Genomic DNA, 19276 nt, shown 5'->3' with positions numbered 1-19276 from the left:
GCATGTGGGATCTTCCCGGACCGAGGCACGAACCCGTGTCCCGTGCATCGGCAGGCGGATTCTCAACCACTCCGCCACCAGGGAAGCCCTCATACATCTTTTTATACACACACACACACACACACACACACACACACACACACACACACAATTTCCCTATCTCATAACCATCCTGTTAGGTAAACAAAATGCATATTAATCGGTACTTAGAAATGTCTAAAAAGTAGCAGATCTACGATAGCATTTTTCAACTTTGATTCCAGGCGCAGTTTTTTTCCCCCACTCATTCCTGTCCCCTTTGAGTTTTTTTCCTCTGAACACTTGATTTCTTTATTTTCTGTTATACTTTTTATAGCATAGTTGAAGATAGTGCAAACTTTACCTTTTGGGTATATAACTTTACTTTTGGCCTCTTGATGTAGTTTAATAATGTGAGAAATGCCTATGAAAACTCTAAACTCATCTAGTCTTTTTGCTATTGAGTGCTTTTTCTGAAGTATATATGTCCTTATGCTTTATATAGCTAAAAGCCCAAACCACTTGGAAAGTTAACTTTTTTTTTTCTTAAAATTTATTGGTGGTAGTTACTGAAAACATTTTTGTACCTTATAAACACTTACACAATTCCAATTCAAGCTATAAAAAGTTACTACCATGTTCTGTCTGTAGCTTACCTTTTTACACACACCCTCCTTACTCTCCTGAAACTCTTTTTTTTTCTATTGAACTATAGTTGATTTACAGTATTACAGTATTGTGTATAGCAAAATGATTCAGGTATGTATATATTCTTGTTCAGATTCTTTTCCTTTATAGGTTATTACAAGATACTGAATATAGTTCCCTGTGCTATACAGAAAATCCTTGTTGTTTATGTATTTTATATATAGTGGTATGTATCTGTTATCCCTCCCCCCTTTCCCCTTTGGTAACCAAAAGTTTGTTTTCTATGTGTATGAGTCTGTTTCTGAGTTGTAAATAAGTTCACTTGTATTATTTTTCAGATTCCACAAATAAGTGATACCATGTAGTATTTGTCTTTCTCTGTCTGACTTAGTTCACTTAGTATGGTAATCTCTAGGTCCATCCATGTTGCTGCAAATGGCAATATTTCATTCTTTTTTATGGCTGAGTAGTATTCCATTGTATATATGTACCACATCTTTATCCACTCATCTCTCAGTGAACACTTAGGTTGCTTCCATGTCTTGGTTATTGTAAGTAGTGTTGTTGTGAACATTGGGGTGCATGTATCTTTCTGAATTAGAGTTTTCATCTTTTCCAGATAAGAGCCCAGGAGTGGGATTGCTGGATCATATGGTAACTCTATTTTTTGTTTTTTAAGGTACCTCCATACTGTTTTCCATAGTGGCTGCACCAATTTACAGTCCCACCAACAGTGTAGGATGGTTCCCTTTTCTCCAGAACCCCTCTAGCATTTATTTATTATTTGTAGACTTTTTTTTGATGATGGTCACTCTGACTGGTGTGAGGTGATACCTCACTGTAGTTTTGATTTGCATTTCTCTAATAATTAGAGATGTTGAGCAACCTTTCATGTGCCTAGTGGATGTCTGTATGTCTTCTCTGGAGAAATGTCTATTTAGGTTTTCTTCCCATTTTTTAATTGGGTTATTTTTTTGATATTGAGTTGTGTGAGCTGTTTGTATAGTTTGGAAATTAAATCCTTGTTGGTCACATCGTTAGCAAATATTTTCTCCCAGTCCATACATTGTCTTTTCGTTTTGTTTATGGTTTCCTTTGATGTGCAAAAGCTTATGTTTGATTAGGTCCCATTTGTTTATTTTTTGCTTTTGTTTCTATTGCCTTGGGAGACTGATCTAAGAAAATATTGCTACATTTGATGTCAGAGAATGTTTTACCTATGTTCTCTTCTAGGAGTTATAAGGTGTCATGTTTTATACTTAAGTCTTTAAGCCATTTTGAGTTTGGTTTTGTGTATGGTGTGAGGGTGTGTTGTAACTTCATTGATTTACATGCGGCTGTCCAGCTTTCCCAACACCACTTGTGGAAGAGACTGTCTTTTCTCCATTGTATATTCTTGCCTCTTTTGTCAAAGATTAATTGACCATAGGTGTATGGGTTTATTTCTGGGCTCTCTGTTCTGTTCCATTGATCCATATGTCCATTTTTGTGCCAATACCATGCTGTTTTGATTACTGTAGCTTTATAGTATTAGCTGAGGTCTGGGAGGGTTATGCCTCCTGCTTTGTTCCTTTTCCTCCAGATTGCTTTGGCAGTTCTGGGTCTTTTGTGGTTCCCTACAAATTTTAGGATTATTTGTTCTACTTCCGTGAAAAAAGTCATGGGTAATTTGAATAGCGATCTCATTAAATCTGTAGATTGCTTTAGGTAGTATGGCAATTTTAATAATATTAATTTTTTCCAATCCAAGAGTGTGGGATATCTTTCCATTTCTGTGAGTCACCTTCAATTTCCTTTATCAGTATTTTATAGTTCTTAGCATATAGGTCTTTCACCTCCTTGGTTAGGTTTATTGCTAGGTTTGTTTTATTTTGTTTTGTTTGTTTTGTTTGATGTGATTTTAAACGGGATTTTTTTTTTTATGGAAGGTTAACTTTTGATCTTTGTACAAGAAAAGATGCTTCTATCCTATGCTGTGTTTGTAATTTTCAGTTTAGTATTAACATACTAAATCAGATTCTTACCAGATCTCAATCAGATTCTTAATGACTTGGATAGGAAGGTCAAGACAAATAGCTGTGGTTGTCAGGTGGGAGAAGGACACAGATGGATCTGTGTGCCTTATTTAGGATTTGGGCTTGGTTTTTTATTTTTCTTTATTGTTTGAAGTATTTACTAACATTGTATTAAAATCAGAAGGTGGGAACAAAGAAACAGAAGAAATCTTATCAATATGATTTCCCTCAATAACATTGCAGGAATGTCTCAATAAGGTATCTTCCAGTGGGACTTGCTTCAGTTCCCAGTAACTGGTTTTCCAGTCTCTGTTTAAATCCTTTCATGGGCATTGCCAGTATTTTTCAAAGTATATACATTATTTCAAAGTATATACATTTATTATGTAAATTTTTCACTTCTATAAACTCTGGTTCTTTTCCAAATCTATCTATTCCTTACTCTTAGTATCCTAATTTGTTTTCCCTTTTACCTGTTTAATCATTTTAAGCATTCTTATTTTCTAGTCTAAAAAGATTTTAAATATGTGCTTTTGAAGATGAAAATTCTTTTGTTCCAAAAGTATCCCCTATCACTTCCCAGTTAAGAACTACATGAATCTAGTTTCTATAGACTTTGTAATTGTCCACCTGTCCTGAAATATATTTTAGCTACTATTTTTAGTTTTAGGTATTTTAAAATATAAAATATATTTCATTTGAAGTATGTCATATGTTTCTCTTCAGCCTTAATTTCTAACATGCTTTTAAAAATATTAACCCATATTAAAGAAAGACAAATATATTACATGTCACTGTTCGTACAGAAAACATTTTATATTTAATTTGCAAAGGAGAAAAATAAGCCTCTAGAGGTTAAATGGTTTGTTCGCAGGAATCAGTTTCAAAGCCAAAATGAAAACCCATGGGCTCCTTACCTTCTATTTTTGATCATCAGGCCTCAAGCCTGAACTGGACTAATCTCAAATTTTCACATCTGATTATAAAAAATAATTTTCATGTCTTATGATGAGGAATCTGACTTAATGTACAATGTGATATAAAATCTCAATTTATCCAATGTATAGGTTTGCTTAAAACTTTTGAGCAAAATTATAAACCAGGTTATATGTACTTGGTAGCTGGTTATCAGGAAACCTTTAGAATACCTCTGTGTGTACTTTAAAAACCAACAACAGTAATGACCTCATCCCATAATTTATTCTCTTTTATTGAAATTGCAATATATGATTTTATTCATTAAGCTTGGCTTGGTGGTTAACTTTTCTGTACATTTATGGAGTAGCTGAGGCATTGACTAGTTGTAACACTAAAACATTGTCTACTGAGGGATAACACTGAAAAAGAATCCCAGATTAAAAGTTTCTCAGTAGCTGAATTTTCTTCCCTGTCAAAACCAGAATTTATTGAGTTTTAGGGCAAGGGTCAGCTATTTGATCAGCACAAAAAGTGGCAGTTTAGGCAAATGTCCGGGTGGCCTTTTAATGCTCCCTATTATGTATTGTACAAGTATTTCCTAGCTGTCTGGTGCTTCGTGTATAGAAAATCTTATAACAGCCCATTCAACACTTCTCCATAGCAGCACCAACAAGGGAGCCTATTGTGGTCAAAACTTTTCAGATGTGGACACCTGTTCTCTAGAAGTTTTATAGAAGCCATAAAGTAACCAGCTATCACTAACTTTATTGGTATGGACTCAGGGCAGACTGGCAACCTTGAAGTGAAGAGTTGCATTTTGAAAACTTAGTATACTTCTCTTCCTAGTGTTAATGAGCACTGTTAGATAAACTCCTAGGGGAAGTTTTAGTTTGACACCATCTACAAACTGGATATAAATGAAAGCATATAAGGTCAGTATTATAACTGTGTTTAAATTAATTGCTGTTATTTAAAAGTATACCTGAGGCTATGAGGAATATTTGTCTTCACATTAAATCACCACACATTACTGTTTATTTTTGTCTACTTCTCTCTAATTTTTTACTGTTTTTAGTATGTTTGCTTCAGGCCATCCCTCTTCTAATTTGGCTGAAATAATAAGCCCTCTAAACATATTAGTTATTAGCAGGTGTCCCAAGTACTTTGTACATACATTTTTTTGTGGAGATTATTATTTCCATTTGTAGATGAAAAACTGAAGCAGAAGGAGAGAAAAAAAAACTAGCTCAAGACATTAGAGCCAGTAAAGGGCAGACTGGTCATGCAATTTGGCCATAGAACCCATGGAATTTAACTTGCTATCCCATGTCAGTCTTGCCTCCCAAATTTTTAGTAACTGTCTCCTCCTCCTTAGCTTTACTACCATTATCCTTCCTGATTTAGTGACTCATTTCTCTTTTGCCCAGTCTTCTAATTGGTTTCCTTGCTTCTGATTTCTTAATCTTCTACTCTGGTCCATCCTCCATGCCTTATATTACCACTAGAGTCACCTTTCTATCCTGAGCGAATAGAATGTGTCACTTTCTAGATCAAAGTTCTTCCATGGCTTTCCGTCACTTGTCCTACTGGAGTCAGTCTGATCCCTTTAATATGGCCCTGCTTAATCTCAATCCTGCCTTCCTGTCTGATACTAATTCCTTTCGTTATCTTATTCCAACTTCAGGTTCTAAATTATTGAATTACTTCCCAAATGTGTCATGGTATCTTACAAATCTATGCCTTTGTTCATGCTGTTCTCTTCCTGAAATATTCTGCCAATCTCCCGGCCCCAATCCACCTCATAAACTCTTACCATCCTTTGAAATTTAATTGTTTTAATTCTCTTCTGAGATGCCTTTTCAGATACCTGATTAAGTAATTCTTCCTCTTAATTTCCACCATACCTTATCTTCCTTCCCCCATGGCAGTATCCATTATCTCATTTTGTTGTTGTGTTTAAGAGCTTCTCTCCCTCCAGGCTGTTAGCTTCTTGAAGATAAGCTATGAAGATGAGCAGATAGTTTTCCTTTCTAGCACAGTGCCTGGAACATAAAATGTTAATACTTAATGTTTGTTGAATGAATCATTGTATCGATGAATAAATAAATGATATGCTTTTGACCCTGAAAGATAAAGTTACTAAATTTAGCACGAGTTGAGAATAAATTAGGCTTGGTGTGAGGGACTGATGTGTTCTTTCTCAAGTCGTATATGCATTCTAGAGTAAGTTGTTTATTAATTCCTGAAATAGGAGATATGAATTGTACTATAGATATTTTAATAAAGAGCTTTAGTTTTAGGGCATAAGTTTGTGGTGCTGATTTTGACTAAATTAGAGATCACTTTGCTTCTTCCTAGCTGAGTACTGAATAGTTGACACTGCTAGATAAGTCACTGTTTAATTAGCAAGGTAATGCTATACCTACACGGGTGCTTTGACAGAGGTATTGTAACGTGCTGTGGGATTCTGGTTTGTTGGTGGTGGGGTAATTATTTCAGTTAGTGGTGGCAGAGTATTAGGAGAGGCATCTCAGGGAGCACAAGGTGATAAGTGCTCTGTAGTAGATGCCACTGTCACATTCTAAATAATGTTACGGAAATCCGTCTAGAGTTCCCATACGGTAGTCACTAGGCACATGTGTCTATGGATTATGAAATGTGGCTAGCCTGAATTGAGATGTGATGGAAGCTTAAAACACAATGGGGACTTCCCTGGTGGCACAGTGGTTAAGAATCCGCCTGCCAATGCAGGGGACACAGGTTGGAGCCCTGGTCCAGGAAGATCCCACATGCCACGGAGCAACTAAGCCCATGCACCACAACTACTGAGCCTGAGCTCTAGAGCCCGCGAGCCACAATTACTGAGCCCGCATGCCACAACTACTGAAGCCCTCATGCCTAGAGCCTGTGCTCCACAACAAGAGAAGCCACCGCAATGAGAAGCCCATGCACCTCAACAAAGAGCAGCCCCCGCTCGCTGCAACTAGAGGAAGCCCGCGCGCAGCAACGAAGACCCAATGCAGCCAAAAAATAAAATAAATTTAAAAGTTTTTAATTAATTAATTTTTTTAAAAACAATGGATTTCAGAGACTCAGTCCCCCTCTCCCCCAAAAGTGAAATAGTTCATTAGCAATTTTTTTGCATTGATATATGTTGCAGAGATAATATTTTGGATATATTGTGTAAAATTAAATATACTGTTAAACAGGTGAAGTTAACTTTTATTATTTTAACATGACTGCTAGAATATTTAAGTTACATATGTGGCTTGCATTATATTTCTGTTGTGCATTGCTGACCTAGACTATACTTTAAGAAGTGCCAGCCCACAGTTAACTCCCTTTTACGAGTTAGTTTATGTCATTCTAAAGTCTACTATCCCAACACAGCCAAAATTAAAAAAAAGAAGTAGTCTACTATCCTCACCTGCTTTGCCTTATCAATATTAACCAATTCACATGGGGGGTTGATCACTACCCTGATCTTGCTAGCAGTACGTTTTAACATCTGTTTTTTAAACTGGTTTTTATTTATTTTTTTTAACCTCATGGCACGTGGCATCTTAGTTCCCCCACCAGGGATTTACCTGGCACCCCCTACATTGGAAGCACAGAGTCTTAACCACTGGACCACCAGGGAAGTCCCTAAACTGGTTTTTTAAATTGTGGAGGGACCTCCCTGGTGGTCCCGTGGTTAAGAATCCACCTTCCAATGCAGGGGACCCGGGTTTGATCCCTCGTCGGGAAACTAAGATCGAATGTGCCGCGGGACAACTAAGCCCACACACCGCAACTACTGAGCCTTTGTGCTCTGGAGCCTGTGTGCCGCAACTAGAGAGAAGCCCACACGCTGCAGCAAAGAGCCCATGAGCCACAACAAAAGATCCAATGTGCCGCAACTAAGACCCAGTGCAGCCAAAAATAAATAAATAAATATTTTAAAAATAAATAAACTGTGGAAATTTTACTCTTCAGTTAATACTGTTCTTGGAAAGGAATAGTTAATGAGATTAAGAAGCAGCCCCTCCCCTCCCCTCCCACCATGCTTATATTAATAGCTCTTTGTACTAAAGAAGTACTTGATTTTTGTTTTTTTGCGGTACGCGGGTCTCTCGCTGCTGTGGCCTCTCCCGTTGCGGAGCACAGGCTCTGGACGTGCAGGCTCAGCGGCCATGGCTCACGGGCCTAGCCGCTCCGCGGCATGTGGGATCCTCCCGGACCAGGGCACGAACCCGTGTCCTCTGCATCGGCAGGCGGACCCCCAACCACCGCGCCACCAGGCAAGCTCAGAAATACTTGATTTTAAAGGCGTAAGGTGGGCTTCCCTGGTGGCGCATTGGTTAGGAATCTGCCTGCCGATGCAGGGGACACGGGTTCGAGCCCTGGTCCAGAAAGATCCCACATGCCACAGAGCGGCTAAGCCCATGCGCCACAACTACTGAGCCTGCTCACCTAGAGCCCATGCTCCCCACAAGAGAAGCCACTGAAATGAGAAGCCTGCGCACCGCAACAAAGAGTAGCCCCTAGTCGCCGCATCCTGGTCCAGAAAGATCCCACATGCCACAGAGCGGCTAAGCCCATGCGCCACAACTACTGAGCCTGCTCACCTAGAGCCCATGCTCCCCACAAGAGAAGCCACTGAAATGAGAAGCCTGTGCACCGCAACAAAGAGTAGCCCCTAGTCGCCGCGACTAGAGACAGCCTGCGCATAGCAAGGAAGACCCAACGCAGCCAAAAATTAATTAATTAAATTTTTTAAAAATAAAAAAAAGCATAAGGTGTCAAATATGCATGAGAATTATTATATATTAATGTATAATATGGAACTATGATGTAGTTCCACTTCACGTCCTGAAGTTATTTCACACTGTCTTTGTAGTGTGCTTCACTTACTCTCTTCTTTCCAGAATTGAATATGATGCATATCGTACTGATTTGGAAGAACTGAATCTTGGACCACGTGATGCAAACACTCTGCCAAAGATTGAGCAATCACAGCATTTGTTCCAAGCACATAAGGAAAAATACGATAAAATGCGCAACGATGTTTCTATCAAGTTGAAATTTCTAGAAGAAAATAAGGTAAATTTATTCTTTACCTTCTGAGATCTTTCTGTGGACTTTAAAGTCACCCTAAAGAGAGATAAATAGAAAGTTTTTTGTTTCTGTTAACTGTCTTTCATTATAGAATTGACCCTTGAACAGCTTGGGGGTTAGGGGTGCCAACCCTCCATACAGTCAGAAATCCACATGTTGGTCCCCCGAATCCAGGGTTCCCCAGAGTCTGCGCTTCCACATCTGCAGGTTCAACCAACCACAGATCATGCAATTCTGTAGTATTTACTGTTGAAAAAACTTCACATATATGTGGACCCATGCAGTTCAAACCTATGTTGTTCAAGGGTCAACTTCGGAATTGTTGGAAATGGGATTCCACTTATAATCAGCGTTTTAGTTTTTAGAAGTACATAAAATATATTTACCTTTCTGTCATAAAAGTCATCTTTCACATGTAACAATTGGCAAAAAATACTTGATGTTGATCTTCAGATTGGTGTTGGTATCAAGTGCTTTAAAAAGTTGCATAATGATAGATTCTGTTCTGAATATTTTGAAAAATTTTTATTAATGGTAGGTACAGATTTCAGGAAGGGGACATCATTCTTCCCAGTAACTAATAAATGAGGAATGACTGAAAGGTTCCGTTGAGGGCTGCAGTTAGCATAACCTAGAATAAATAAGCCAGGAAACCAATTTTATACATTATTTTCATGTAACATGAATACATCCAAGGACTAGAACAGTAAGATCTGAGATGGACCTGCTTTCCTTGGAGGTAGACTCAGGTAATAACAGGCTCCCGAGCTTTGGTTTAAGTGAAGGACAGGTTCCCATGTTTAACATTACATGCATATTCAGTTCGGGGAGGGGGATTGCAGTTCTGAAAATGGAAGAGCCAGTAGTGAGCTAGGTACAGAGGAGGTGTAGATCAGTCCTCTGGAGGTGGGGTCTCATCATTGCACATTGGTGGTCCCCTTTCTGCGCTTTTCACATCCTCTGAAGTCATAATAGACCTTCAGCTCTGCTTTCTTCCAGGTATCGTCTTAATATTAATTTTCTTCAGTTCTAACTGTCTGTTGATATCTTCTTGTTTTCCTTAACATTTCCTTAGAAACTCTTCTGGCTACCATAAGAGCTGCATACATTTCCTTCAGGCCAGCAGTATCACGCACTTGTTTTGTTAGCTACAATGGGTGAAAAGTACTGATTTTCCATTACACTGAAACCATTATAGTGTCAGTAAAGGAAACCTCAGCGGAGTCATGAGACAGCTTGCCCAGCACCATTCAGACAAGAGCACAGTGAGCCTTTTAGCGTTCATTAGCTGAGCACGTGAGATGGCATTCATTTCAGTCATTTGGTTTAATATTTTGAAGGATAGGAATATGTCAATACTTAGATATAGACATATATTTTAAATAAAAATATTTTTTACGTACTCCCCTAGAATCAGCATGGTACAGTGTGGTGCTAAATGAAATATGCTAGCATTTTATGGGCTCTACCTAAAGCTAATTTGAATGGAAAGAAAGGAATTTGTCTAATTTGGGGGTTCAGGACCTCTGCTAATAGAGAAAATTATTTTAGGAAATGTTTAAAATGGTAATTGTGGTCTATTGGAATCTATTGGTATTTATTGTGTGCTATTCTCTGGATAGTGAGATTATGGGTAATTTTGTTTTCTATGTATTTTTCTGTATTTTAGACATTTTCAATGAAAAGTTACATTGCTTTTATAAAAAGGAGAGAAACATTTTGAAAGAATTAGTATCCCTAAACCATCTATGTTTATATGGTTCTTGCCAGAGTAAATAAAAATAAGCAAATTATACAAAGATAAATAATGTCTGTGTGACTGCTGCTTCTCTTACTATGTAACTGTTTTTGAAACTTGGCAGTAGATCTCCAGATTTAGACATGAATCAGGGAAGGCAGTTATTTGTCAGTTACTAGGCATTTTATTTATATTCTCTCACTTAATCCTCATAACAACCTTCATACTCAGGAGACACACTGAGAAGTGAGGAAAGAAGAGACCAGCCAGGTCATCTCTGTAAATTGTACATGTCAGTCAGGTGGCTCTCATATCCAATTTTATCTTATTGGCATTGAAGAATTTTTAAAGTTGGGAGTAACAGAAAATTATGACTTAAAAACACTCTTCAGACACCGTAGTAAGGGTCTCGACTAGGTTCACTGCATTAGCAGAGAAAGGAAAGAGCAGTGGCTTCAAGGCTGCATGACAGGAATTAGGAAATCAACATAGGAAGCTGGTTTGGCCTGAAGCTTAGGGATGAAGGTTGGGAACTTGTTCTGTTTAACACAGTATTTAGTTTGAAATGACAACAAGATATTCACATGGAAACAATTGGTAGGAAGTTTATGATGTGGGTTTGCAGTTTGGATGAACAAAGTCAGGGTTCCAGAGATAAAGGTTTAGAAGTCATTACTTTGAGAATAGTGTTGTCATTGTCACAGCTTCTCTTCTTTCAACCTTCCTTACTATAAAATTTTTAAAATTGCCTTTATTCTCAAGGATTTTATGTTCTTAGAGAGCCTAGAGATATTCTTTGTTTGGGGTTTTCCGCAGTTGTCATCAAGCTAAGTTTCAGTTTCAACTCAGTAATCATTAATCAGCTATGTCTAAACTAAAATCTGAAAGAAACTCTGATCTTTTTATCTTTTGTGTTTAATTCTTTAAAACTACAAAAAGATAATGTTTTTCGTCTCTGTTATTTTAAGCAATAAACAACTATAATTTGGGTGAAGACTTAGATCCATGAGAAAATTTTTCTTTGTTTTTTATTATTGTTGTTGAGCAACTTTTACCCTTTTCTCTTCTTTTATAGCTCTAACAAAGGGAGGAAAAAGCAAGCCTTTAGGCCTAGGAATTGCCTGTCATTCCTGTTTGCTTTCTTGACAGTTTGAAATGCCTCAAATTGGGGGTTTTCTTCTCTTGTTGAACTACAACTGAATTTGTACCTTAGTATTTCCTTTATACACAATTGTCAGGTAATCTACTTAGCACTTGAATTTTACCAAAATATAATATACTCTTTCTATTTCTTAAATATTGTATATTAAATTTTTTTTAAATGTAAGTTATCTGAAACATTGATGAGTATGCTATTTTGTAATTTGATGATGTCCTGAAAGCTACTGTCTTTTTCTAAAGTTGTTTTTGCAGCTTTTTTTGTGGGTGGGGGGGTGCCAGGGGAGGGGTTCTTTTGGTTCTCATATCCTGGCTTTTGGAGTGTCCTACCATAGCGACATTTCTCTTGCAAAATGCGAGACCAGGTAACCAAACAGCTAGAACAGTGCAGAAGTAAAATAGTCACTCAGACTGTGACTCATTATAAATTTTAGTGGCCAAACATTGTGAGAATATTTTTGTTTATTTTTTTTTGAACTTTAAAAAGTTTTGAGAGTGACTGGGAGATGGATTCTTTACTATTATCTTAGAAAATTGAGGTGTTTATATGTACTTAGTCTAACCTTCCTTCTCTCTGGCAAAACAAAGGGAATAGGTGTGTAAAACACCTATGTGCATACCGGGGTGTGTATGTGCATGCATTAATGCTGAGAGATGTGTGCACATATCCATGTTTGTCATTTCCCCTTAATGGTAAAACTTGAATTCTTCTACTGTTTACAGTCTATACTCTATGCAGCCCCCAGCCCTACTCCCCACCCTCCTGATATATTGTGTTTACCTTTAACCTAAACAACCCTCTGATATTCTCTTCCTCGTTTACTAAACAACACTGAGTTGCATAACAGTAAGGACACAGTTGATTAGGCTCTTCTAATGTTTCTCCTTTCATCAATATTTCTTTTCTTCTAGACCTTTAAATAATGTAACTTGAGCTATTTTCTGACTTAAGGCAGTTTATTTACCTTTTTATTGTACCTTTGAAGGTTCAAAACAAAACAGAAGCTAGAAAATAGAAAACATAGTCAAGAGAGAAAATAGTCATTTCTGGTGCTTTGTAGACTTTGTGGGAACACAAAACACATTGTAAATCAACTATACTTCAATTTAAAAAAAAAAACACAGAACAAAGTAAACATACTCACATAATGTGAGACAGCTATATATGTAGTTGTGGTTACCCAGTGACTTTATACAAATATGCACTGTAATAGGAAATACCCAAAGCCTAGTACATTTTTATAACAATATGCTGTAAATGTCTAGAAAAGCTTGGAGAGCAAAGGTATTCTTCTCTTTGAGAAGAAAAAATATAAGCCTCTGAATTTAAAAATGGATATCTGTTGCCAGATTTTAAGAAACATGTTAATCATTACTTAATATGTACAATCAGATACATTCTTGAAATCTTTTTCCCTATTGTCAAAAGAAAAGGACCCTAACTTTTTATTCTTGATATTTTTAAAATAGTCATGCCAGTGATGTACTGTCATCTTTATTTCTGTAACTGTAGGCATAAACAGTATTCTTGGTATTTGCTCATAAGTCAAGTGAAATTAATTTCTATAGGTAAAAGCACCCAGTTCTAAATAAAAAATAAACATTTATGGATTGAGATGTGTAAATACAGTAAACAACCTCAACACCGTGCCAAATATGATTACCTACATTTGGATCCTGTGAAATAGTCCCTTAGTCCTGCAACTCTACTTCCACACTTAATTCCTCAGTGTATTTTATCATGTAATTTGATATAATCTCATGTTATTGTTCTTTTTTTCATTCATTTAACAAACATTTATCAAGTATTATACTGTGTACCAGGAAGTGTTCTGGATATTGGTGATGCCCAGTGAGCAAAAGTTTAAAAAATTCAACCCTTAGAATTTATAGCCTAGTAAAAGAAACAACGCTGATCAAATCACACCAAAATATAAATGTAAAATTTTGGCTGTGACCAGTGAGTGCTCAGGCTCAGGCTTCCATGGGATGTAGAACATTAACCAGGTAAAGTGAGAAGCAAAGAGTATTTCTGGTAGAAATGGCAGGGTGTGTGAGGTAAACGGCCAGACGATGCAGGCCTTATACGCCATGTTAGGGAAAATTTATTTGAATATCAGTGGGAAGCCACTGAGAGAATTCTTGGCAAATGATGGGTCTGTTTTTGTTTTTGTTTTAATATTTATTTGGTTGCACTGGGTCTTAGTTGTGGCAGGTGGGCTCCTTAGTTGCAGCATGTGAACTCTTAGTTGCAGTATGCATGTGGGATCTAGTTCCCTGACAAGGGATCGATCCTGGGCCCCCTGCATTGGGAGTGTGGAATCTTAACCACTGCACCACCAGGGAAGTCCCGGCAAATGACAGGTTTTAAAAATGGTGCATAGATTTTAGTAGAACCTAAGAGTGAATATAGGAGTTTAGACGAGATAATGGGAGCTTGGATTAGTATTAGTGGAAGTGGAATGAACTGAAGGTTTCAAGAGATACTTACAAGGTAAAACAGAAATACATGTAAAATACTAAGAACAGATTGATGTAATTGGCACCTTTGACATTTTATTCCTTTATTCAGCAAATATTCATTAATTGTTTTTCATATGTCAGTCACAGGGTTAAGTAATAGAAATATAATGGCCTTGTTGTCATAGAGCTTTTGGTCAAGTAAGAGAAATAGACATTAAACAAATAATTACAGAAATACAAACCATGATCAGTGCTGTGAAGGGAAAATAGAGGGGTCTTGTGAATATACAAAGGGGACTTGGCTTGATGTGGTAGAGAAAGTGACATTGCAGCTGAGGATCCAAAGGGATGGAGAGGAGTTACCAAAGGTGTGTGGAGGAAGGAATAGAATATGCAAATCCAGTTGAAGGTCAGTGAGGCCAGAGTATGAGGAGAATGGGGAAGAGTAGCTCTGTATGAAGCTGGACCGGTAGATCAGGCCTACACAAGGATGAAAAGACCTATGTACAAGGTTATTCATAACAGTGTCACTTGTAATATCAAAAGATGAGAAACAACTGAAACAGTTCAGCAGTAAGGCCTAGTCGAATCAACTGTGGTTCGTTTATGCAACAGAATACTTTTCAGCTGTTAAAAAAAAAAGACTAGGGATGCAATTGATAGAAAGATCCTCAGAACATACTATTAAATGAAAAGAGCAAGGTGCAAAGCAGTGTATATGGTACAGAACTTTTTCTGTGAGAAAGGAAGGAAATAAGAATGTATAATCATATTTTCTTGTGTTTGCGTAAAGAAAAACCAAAGGAATTAACTAATTAAAATTTTTTACCTATAAGGGGAACAGAGTATTTGGAGACAGGACTGAAAATGAGACTTCTCATTATATGCTTTTTGTGTCCTTTCAATTTTGATCCTACCTATTTAAAGAATAAAATTTGATTTTTAAAAGAAAGGAAAATAGGTATAGATAGAAAATGTTTGTTTTTAAAATAGTATACCTTCTGTTTTCAAAAAGACTCAACTGGATTTCTGTTTTTCTTTTTTTTTTAATATTTATTTATTTATTTGGTTGCACCAGGTCTTAGTTGCAGCAGTTAGGCTCCTTAGTTGTGGCTCATCAGCTCCTTCGCTGTGGCACATGGGCTCCTTAGTTGTGGCATGCAAACTTTTAGTTGCGGCATGCATGTGGGATCTAGTTCCCTGACCAGGAATTGATCCCATTCCCCCTGCACTGGAAGTGCAGAGTCTTATCTACTGCGCCACCAGGGAAGTCCCGATTTCTATTTTTCAAGCATAGCTTAATATACATATTTATATAACCTATAATTTTCCTCTTAGCTTAAAATCAAATGATTGATTCTGTGTTGGAAAGAATAAAAAAACAGTTTCATCTTAAGTGACAGATTAGAAATGATGTGATAGTGCCTTCCATTAATGCAGAAAGTATTTTCTTGTATGCTGCCATGTTTGCTGTTCTTAGTGCTTTGACTTCCAGGTCCCTTTAAAACTTTCTAAACACACATGGAGCAGGAAAAATTTGACTGTGATTTGCATTGTCTCCTTTATCTCTTTATGAAAGAGGCAGAAGTTAACTATCTTTATATGAATCATGCAACCAAAAAGAATTGTGAGTTGTGGGTTGATTTTGAAATTAACATCAACCAAGCCATATCTATCCAGAGTCGGTTGGTAATTTGCAGTTCTCAACTGGTGAATGCAGGAGAGAGCACACCCAGCTGACCAGTTCATACAGTCTCTCTGTCAGTTGTGCTACGATTTCCAGCATGCAGTTTTTGTGAAAGAAAGGTGTTTTGTACAATAGATTTAAAAGCCTTCCAGAGGGATAGCTGTATAATCATGAGTTGCTGTTTTTATATGTTTGACTTGGTTCTGTTTCTTGGCAATTATATTTAAAGTACTTGTGTTTTCTGACCCCTTTTGGTCATAAGTGACCAACTCATTTGGAGGATAGGTTCATTTTTCTGTTGTTTATCTTATAGGGGAGAGGATTGTTCAGTCCTTTCACTTTGAGTGTATAGGATTCACTTATTAAAATTTACTTCTTGGGAATCCCCTGGTGGTCCAGTGGTTAGGACTCCATGCTTCCACTGCAGGGAGCCTGGATTCAATCCCTGGTTGGGGAACTAAGATCCCACAAGCTGCATGATGCAGCCCCCCCCCAAAAAAAAATTAACTTCTTGACCATTACTACTGCAATGTCTCTATTCTGTTAGATGGTTGGTACTGTGTATGCCTCAGATCCACATTTCACTTATTTTGCTGGCCTTGGGTATCACCCAAGTCAGTTTGCCAGGTTTTGTGATAAAGGTGAGTTTTTAAGTAAGCAACCAGTGTGAGATTTGAACAGATCACTGATACTCCACATTAGTTTTGGTGGCGGTGGCATTACTGCACTTTTTTTAGCTCCTAGTAGTTACAGTCTCTGCAATTTACTTAAAAGTAAGCCCTTTAATTAGTATCTCTGAGTAAAATCTCAGACGATACTAGCAGTGTTTAAGAACTTGACTTTGCATTGTTCTTTTTCACCTTTCCTTGAAGTCCTTTCAGTAATGACTCAGTGCTTTCCTGTTGACTCTCTCTATATATATGCTTAATTACATATATATATGTGTGTGTAATTAGGCATTACAAATAGCTTGCTTTGGGCTATTTGTAATGCCTACTTCTAAAGAAATACTGTATGATGGTATTATGACAAGCTTGCTGACAAGCAACTTACAGTCTAATGGAGAACATTTAGTAAAATCTATTCTATACAAAATGCTGAGTAAAGCATGAGGAAGAAGAAACCTAGAATTTGATGAAGAAAACCTTAGTGTTGGCTAAAAGTACTTGCTGGGCTGGGTGGCAGTGTGACTTGAGCAGGGCCACACAGAATGAGGAACACGAGCACTGGCAGAAGGAGGTCAGAAAAAAAGCCTGCAAGAAATCCTGGATCATGTTTCAATGATTTGTAAACTTTTGTTATATTTTCTGTTCTATTCTTAAAGCAGAACAGTATTGCTGCTTATAGATTTTTTTTAGGAAAAATAATGGTTTTATAATAACATTTTAGTAAAGCTTTTCCATTAAGTTTATAAACAGCTGTTAGGTGCATGGGATGAGAATTTTGTAAGCTGTATAAGAGGGAAAAAAAGTTAGCTTTCCAAGATAAAATAACAGAACCATACTTCTGAAAGAAAACTATTTTGTGAATGTAAAGATGAATTTGAATTGGCCATTGGTTTATCTGTAAGTTCCTGTTGCCCAGTGTCCAAAGGCCAGTGAGAACTGGGTCACCTCATTAATGAAAGGAAATACCCAGTTCCTTAACTACTCTTCTGGACCTAAATTAATTTTAAGCTAGGAGTTCAGATGCTAACTTGAATGATTTCTGCTACTTAATATTTCCTCGAGCAGAGTTTCATTCTTTCGTCCCCTGTGTATTACAATCGTGCCCAAGGCTTTCTCCAATTAAAGCACAAATCATACTGTGCTGTGAATGCCTGCTAGTCTGTTTCTTCTCCTAGAGGTAAGCCCCATGGATACATATTTAGGGCATTCCCTTCCTACAGTAAGTGAACTGATAGAGACTGACCTTTAAGTAATCTGCATATAGAGGAAGCTTTCTGTAAGTATTTTATATAATATCTGTATGTATATCTATAATCTGTGATCTAGATGATCATACTAGTGTACAGATGATGATGCTGAGGTCCAGAGAGGTTAAGTAACTTGCCCAAAGTCTCACAGCCAGACCAGGATTCAAATCTAGATCTGTTTGACTCCATAGCCCTGCTTTTAGTTAAGTAAATGATGTTATAATGCTGCTCCAAGAAAGGCTTGGAGGGAAAAGATTGGAGATAATGTTGGAAAACAGAAGCCATATTGGTCACATCTAAACCTGGAACTCTTGGAGGGAAGGGTGAGGACAGGGAGTGAGCTAACATGGTAAAAGCCATAGAACAGAAGCGCCAACAGGCATTTTTGCTAGGGTGAGAAAACTTGTGCGTTGAGAATTTTAATGTACCGTTGGATAAAAAACGATAAGGCGTAGTGCTGTGACTCACTGTTACTGGAGTTTACAGATTGCGTTTCATCAGTTATCTTCTTTTCAAAACAAAACTGCCATTTTTAACTCATAGGATGCTTTTTTTTAAAAAACCCACTTGTCAGTGATTTGTTGAAACCATCCCAGTGAGTCAGAAAAATAAAATCTATTCTTCCACCTCCATGTTTGTCTTTCTTTTTTCTCACTCCCTTCCCAGTGCTCACTCCCATATTTCTGACAGTGCTTCTCTTTTTCAGTTGGTAGCTGCTTTCATGACAAGCATTTCCAAAGCTATTACAAAATAATAAAATTATACTTCACAAACCTAATAAAAGGCCAAGACAGGTACACATTCCTGCTGTTACTCTTCTGGTTTCTTCCTTACTGGAAAAAGATCAATGATGGGCAAAGAAAGCATATCATCATACATTTTTAAATAGTTGGGAGTAAAGAAAGGAATTAATTCTTTACATATCAGTGGTTGGAGACTTCTTACTAAAGAATGATTTTGTGGGCTTCCCTGGTGGTGCATTGGTTAAGAATCCGCCTTCCAATGCAAGGGACATGTGTTCGAGCCCTGACCTGGGAAGATCCCACATGCCGCGGAGCAACTAAGCCCCTGCACCACAACTAGTGAGCCTGAGTTCTAGAGCCCGTGAGCCACAACTACTGAGCCCATGGGCCACAACTACTGAAGCCTGCGTACCTAGAGCCTGTGCTCCGCAACAAGAGAAGCCACACCAATGAGAAGCCCGTGCACCGTGAGGAAGGCACAACACAGCCAAAAATAAATTAATTAATTTTTTTAAAAAAAAGAAAGAATGATTTTGTTCCAGCTTTTCCTTTCATGTTTAAGCCAAGGTACTGCCCCAATATTCTTGTACACTTAATATAAAGCCCTATTTTATATAATTACTGGAAGAGCCAATAAGTACTTTGAAGAACTTAACAATTGTAAATATGTTAAAATAGCTTTTTTGACTAGAAATTACCTCATTTAAAAAAATGACTTCAGTGTCTCTGATAAAAAGGTATGTAATCTAAATTTGATTTGGAAAAAAGTTCATTTGGTAGAAATAAAGTACTTTTTTATGGTTTTGATGCCTATGAAATAACACTTTAAGTTTTTTAGTCAATAACTTTTTTTTTTTTTTTTTTTTTTTTTTTTTT

At 37.2% G+C, this 19276-nt stretch overlaps 1 protein-coding gene across 7 annotated transcripts in view; it reads left to right on the top strand.

Moving 5' to 3' along the window:
• Positions 1-19276, top strand: part of ARFIP1 (ARF interacting protein 1) — a 126205-nt gene that overhangs the window by 88219 nt on the left and 18710 nt on the right. For all 7 annotated transcript variants that reach the window (XM_024757478.1, XM_024757481.1, XM_024757475.1 and 4 more), the window contains one exon: positions 8507-8681. In XM_024757478.1, the coding sequence (XP_024613246.1) occupies positions 8507-8681 (175 nt within the window). The remainder of the gene's footprint in view (positions 1-8506; positions 8682-19276) is intronic.

Source organism: Neophocaena asiaeorientalis, unplaced genomic scaffold (genome assembly GCF_003031525.2).
Source record: "Neophocaena asiaeorientalis asiaeorientalis breed wild unplaced genomic scaffold, Neophocaena_asiaeorientalis_V1.1 scaffold238, whole genome shotgun sequence".
In the NCBI taxonomy this organism is placed as follows: Eukaryota; Metazoa; Chordata; class Mammalia; order Artiodactyla; family Phocoenidae; genus Neophocaena; species Neophocaena asiaeorientalis.
Note: the sequence above shows the minus strand (reverse complement) of the source record. Positions and strands in the feature narration are given on the sequence as shown.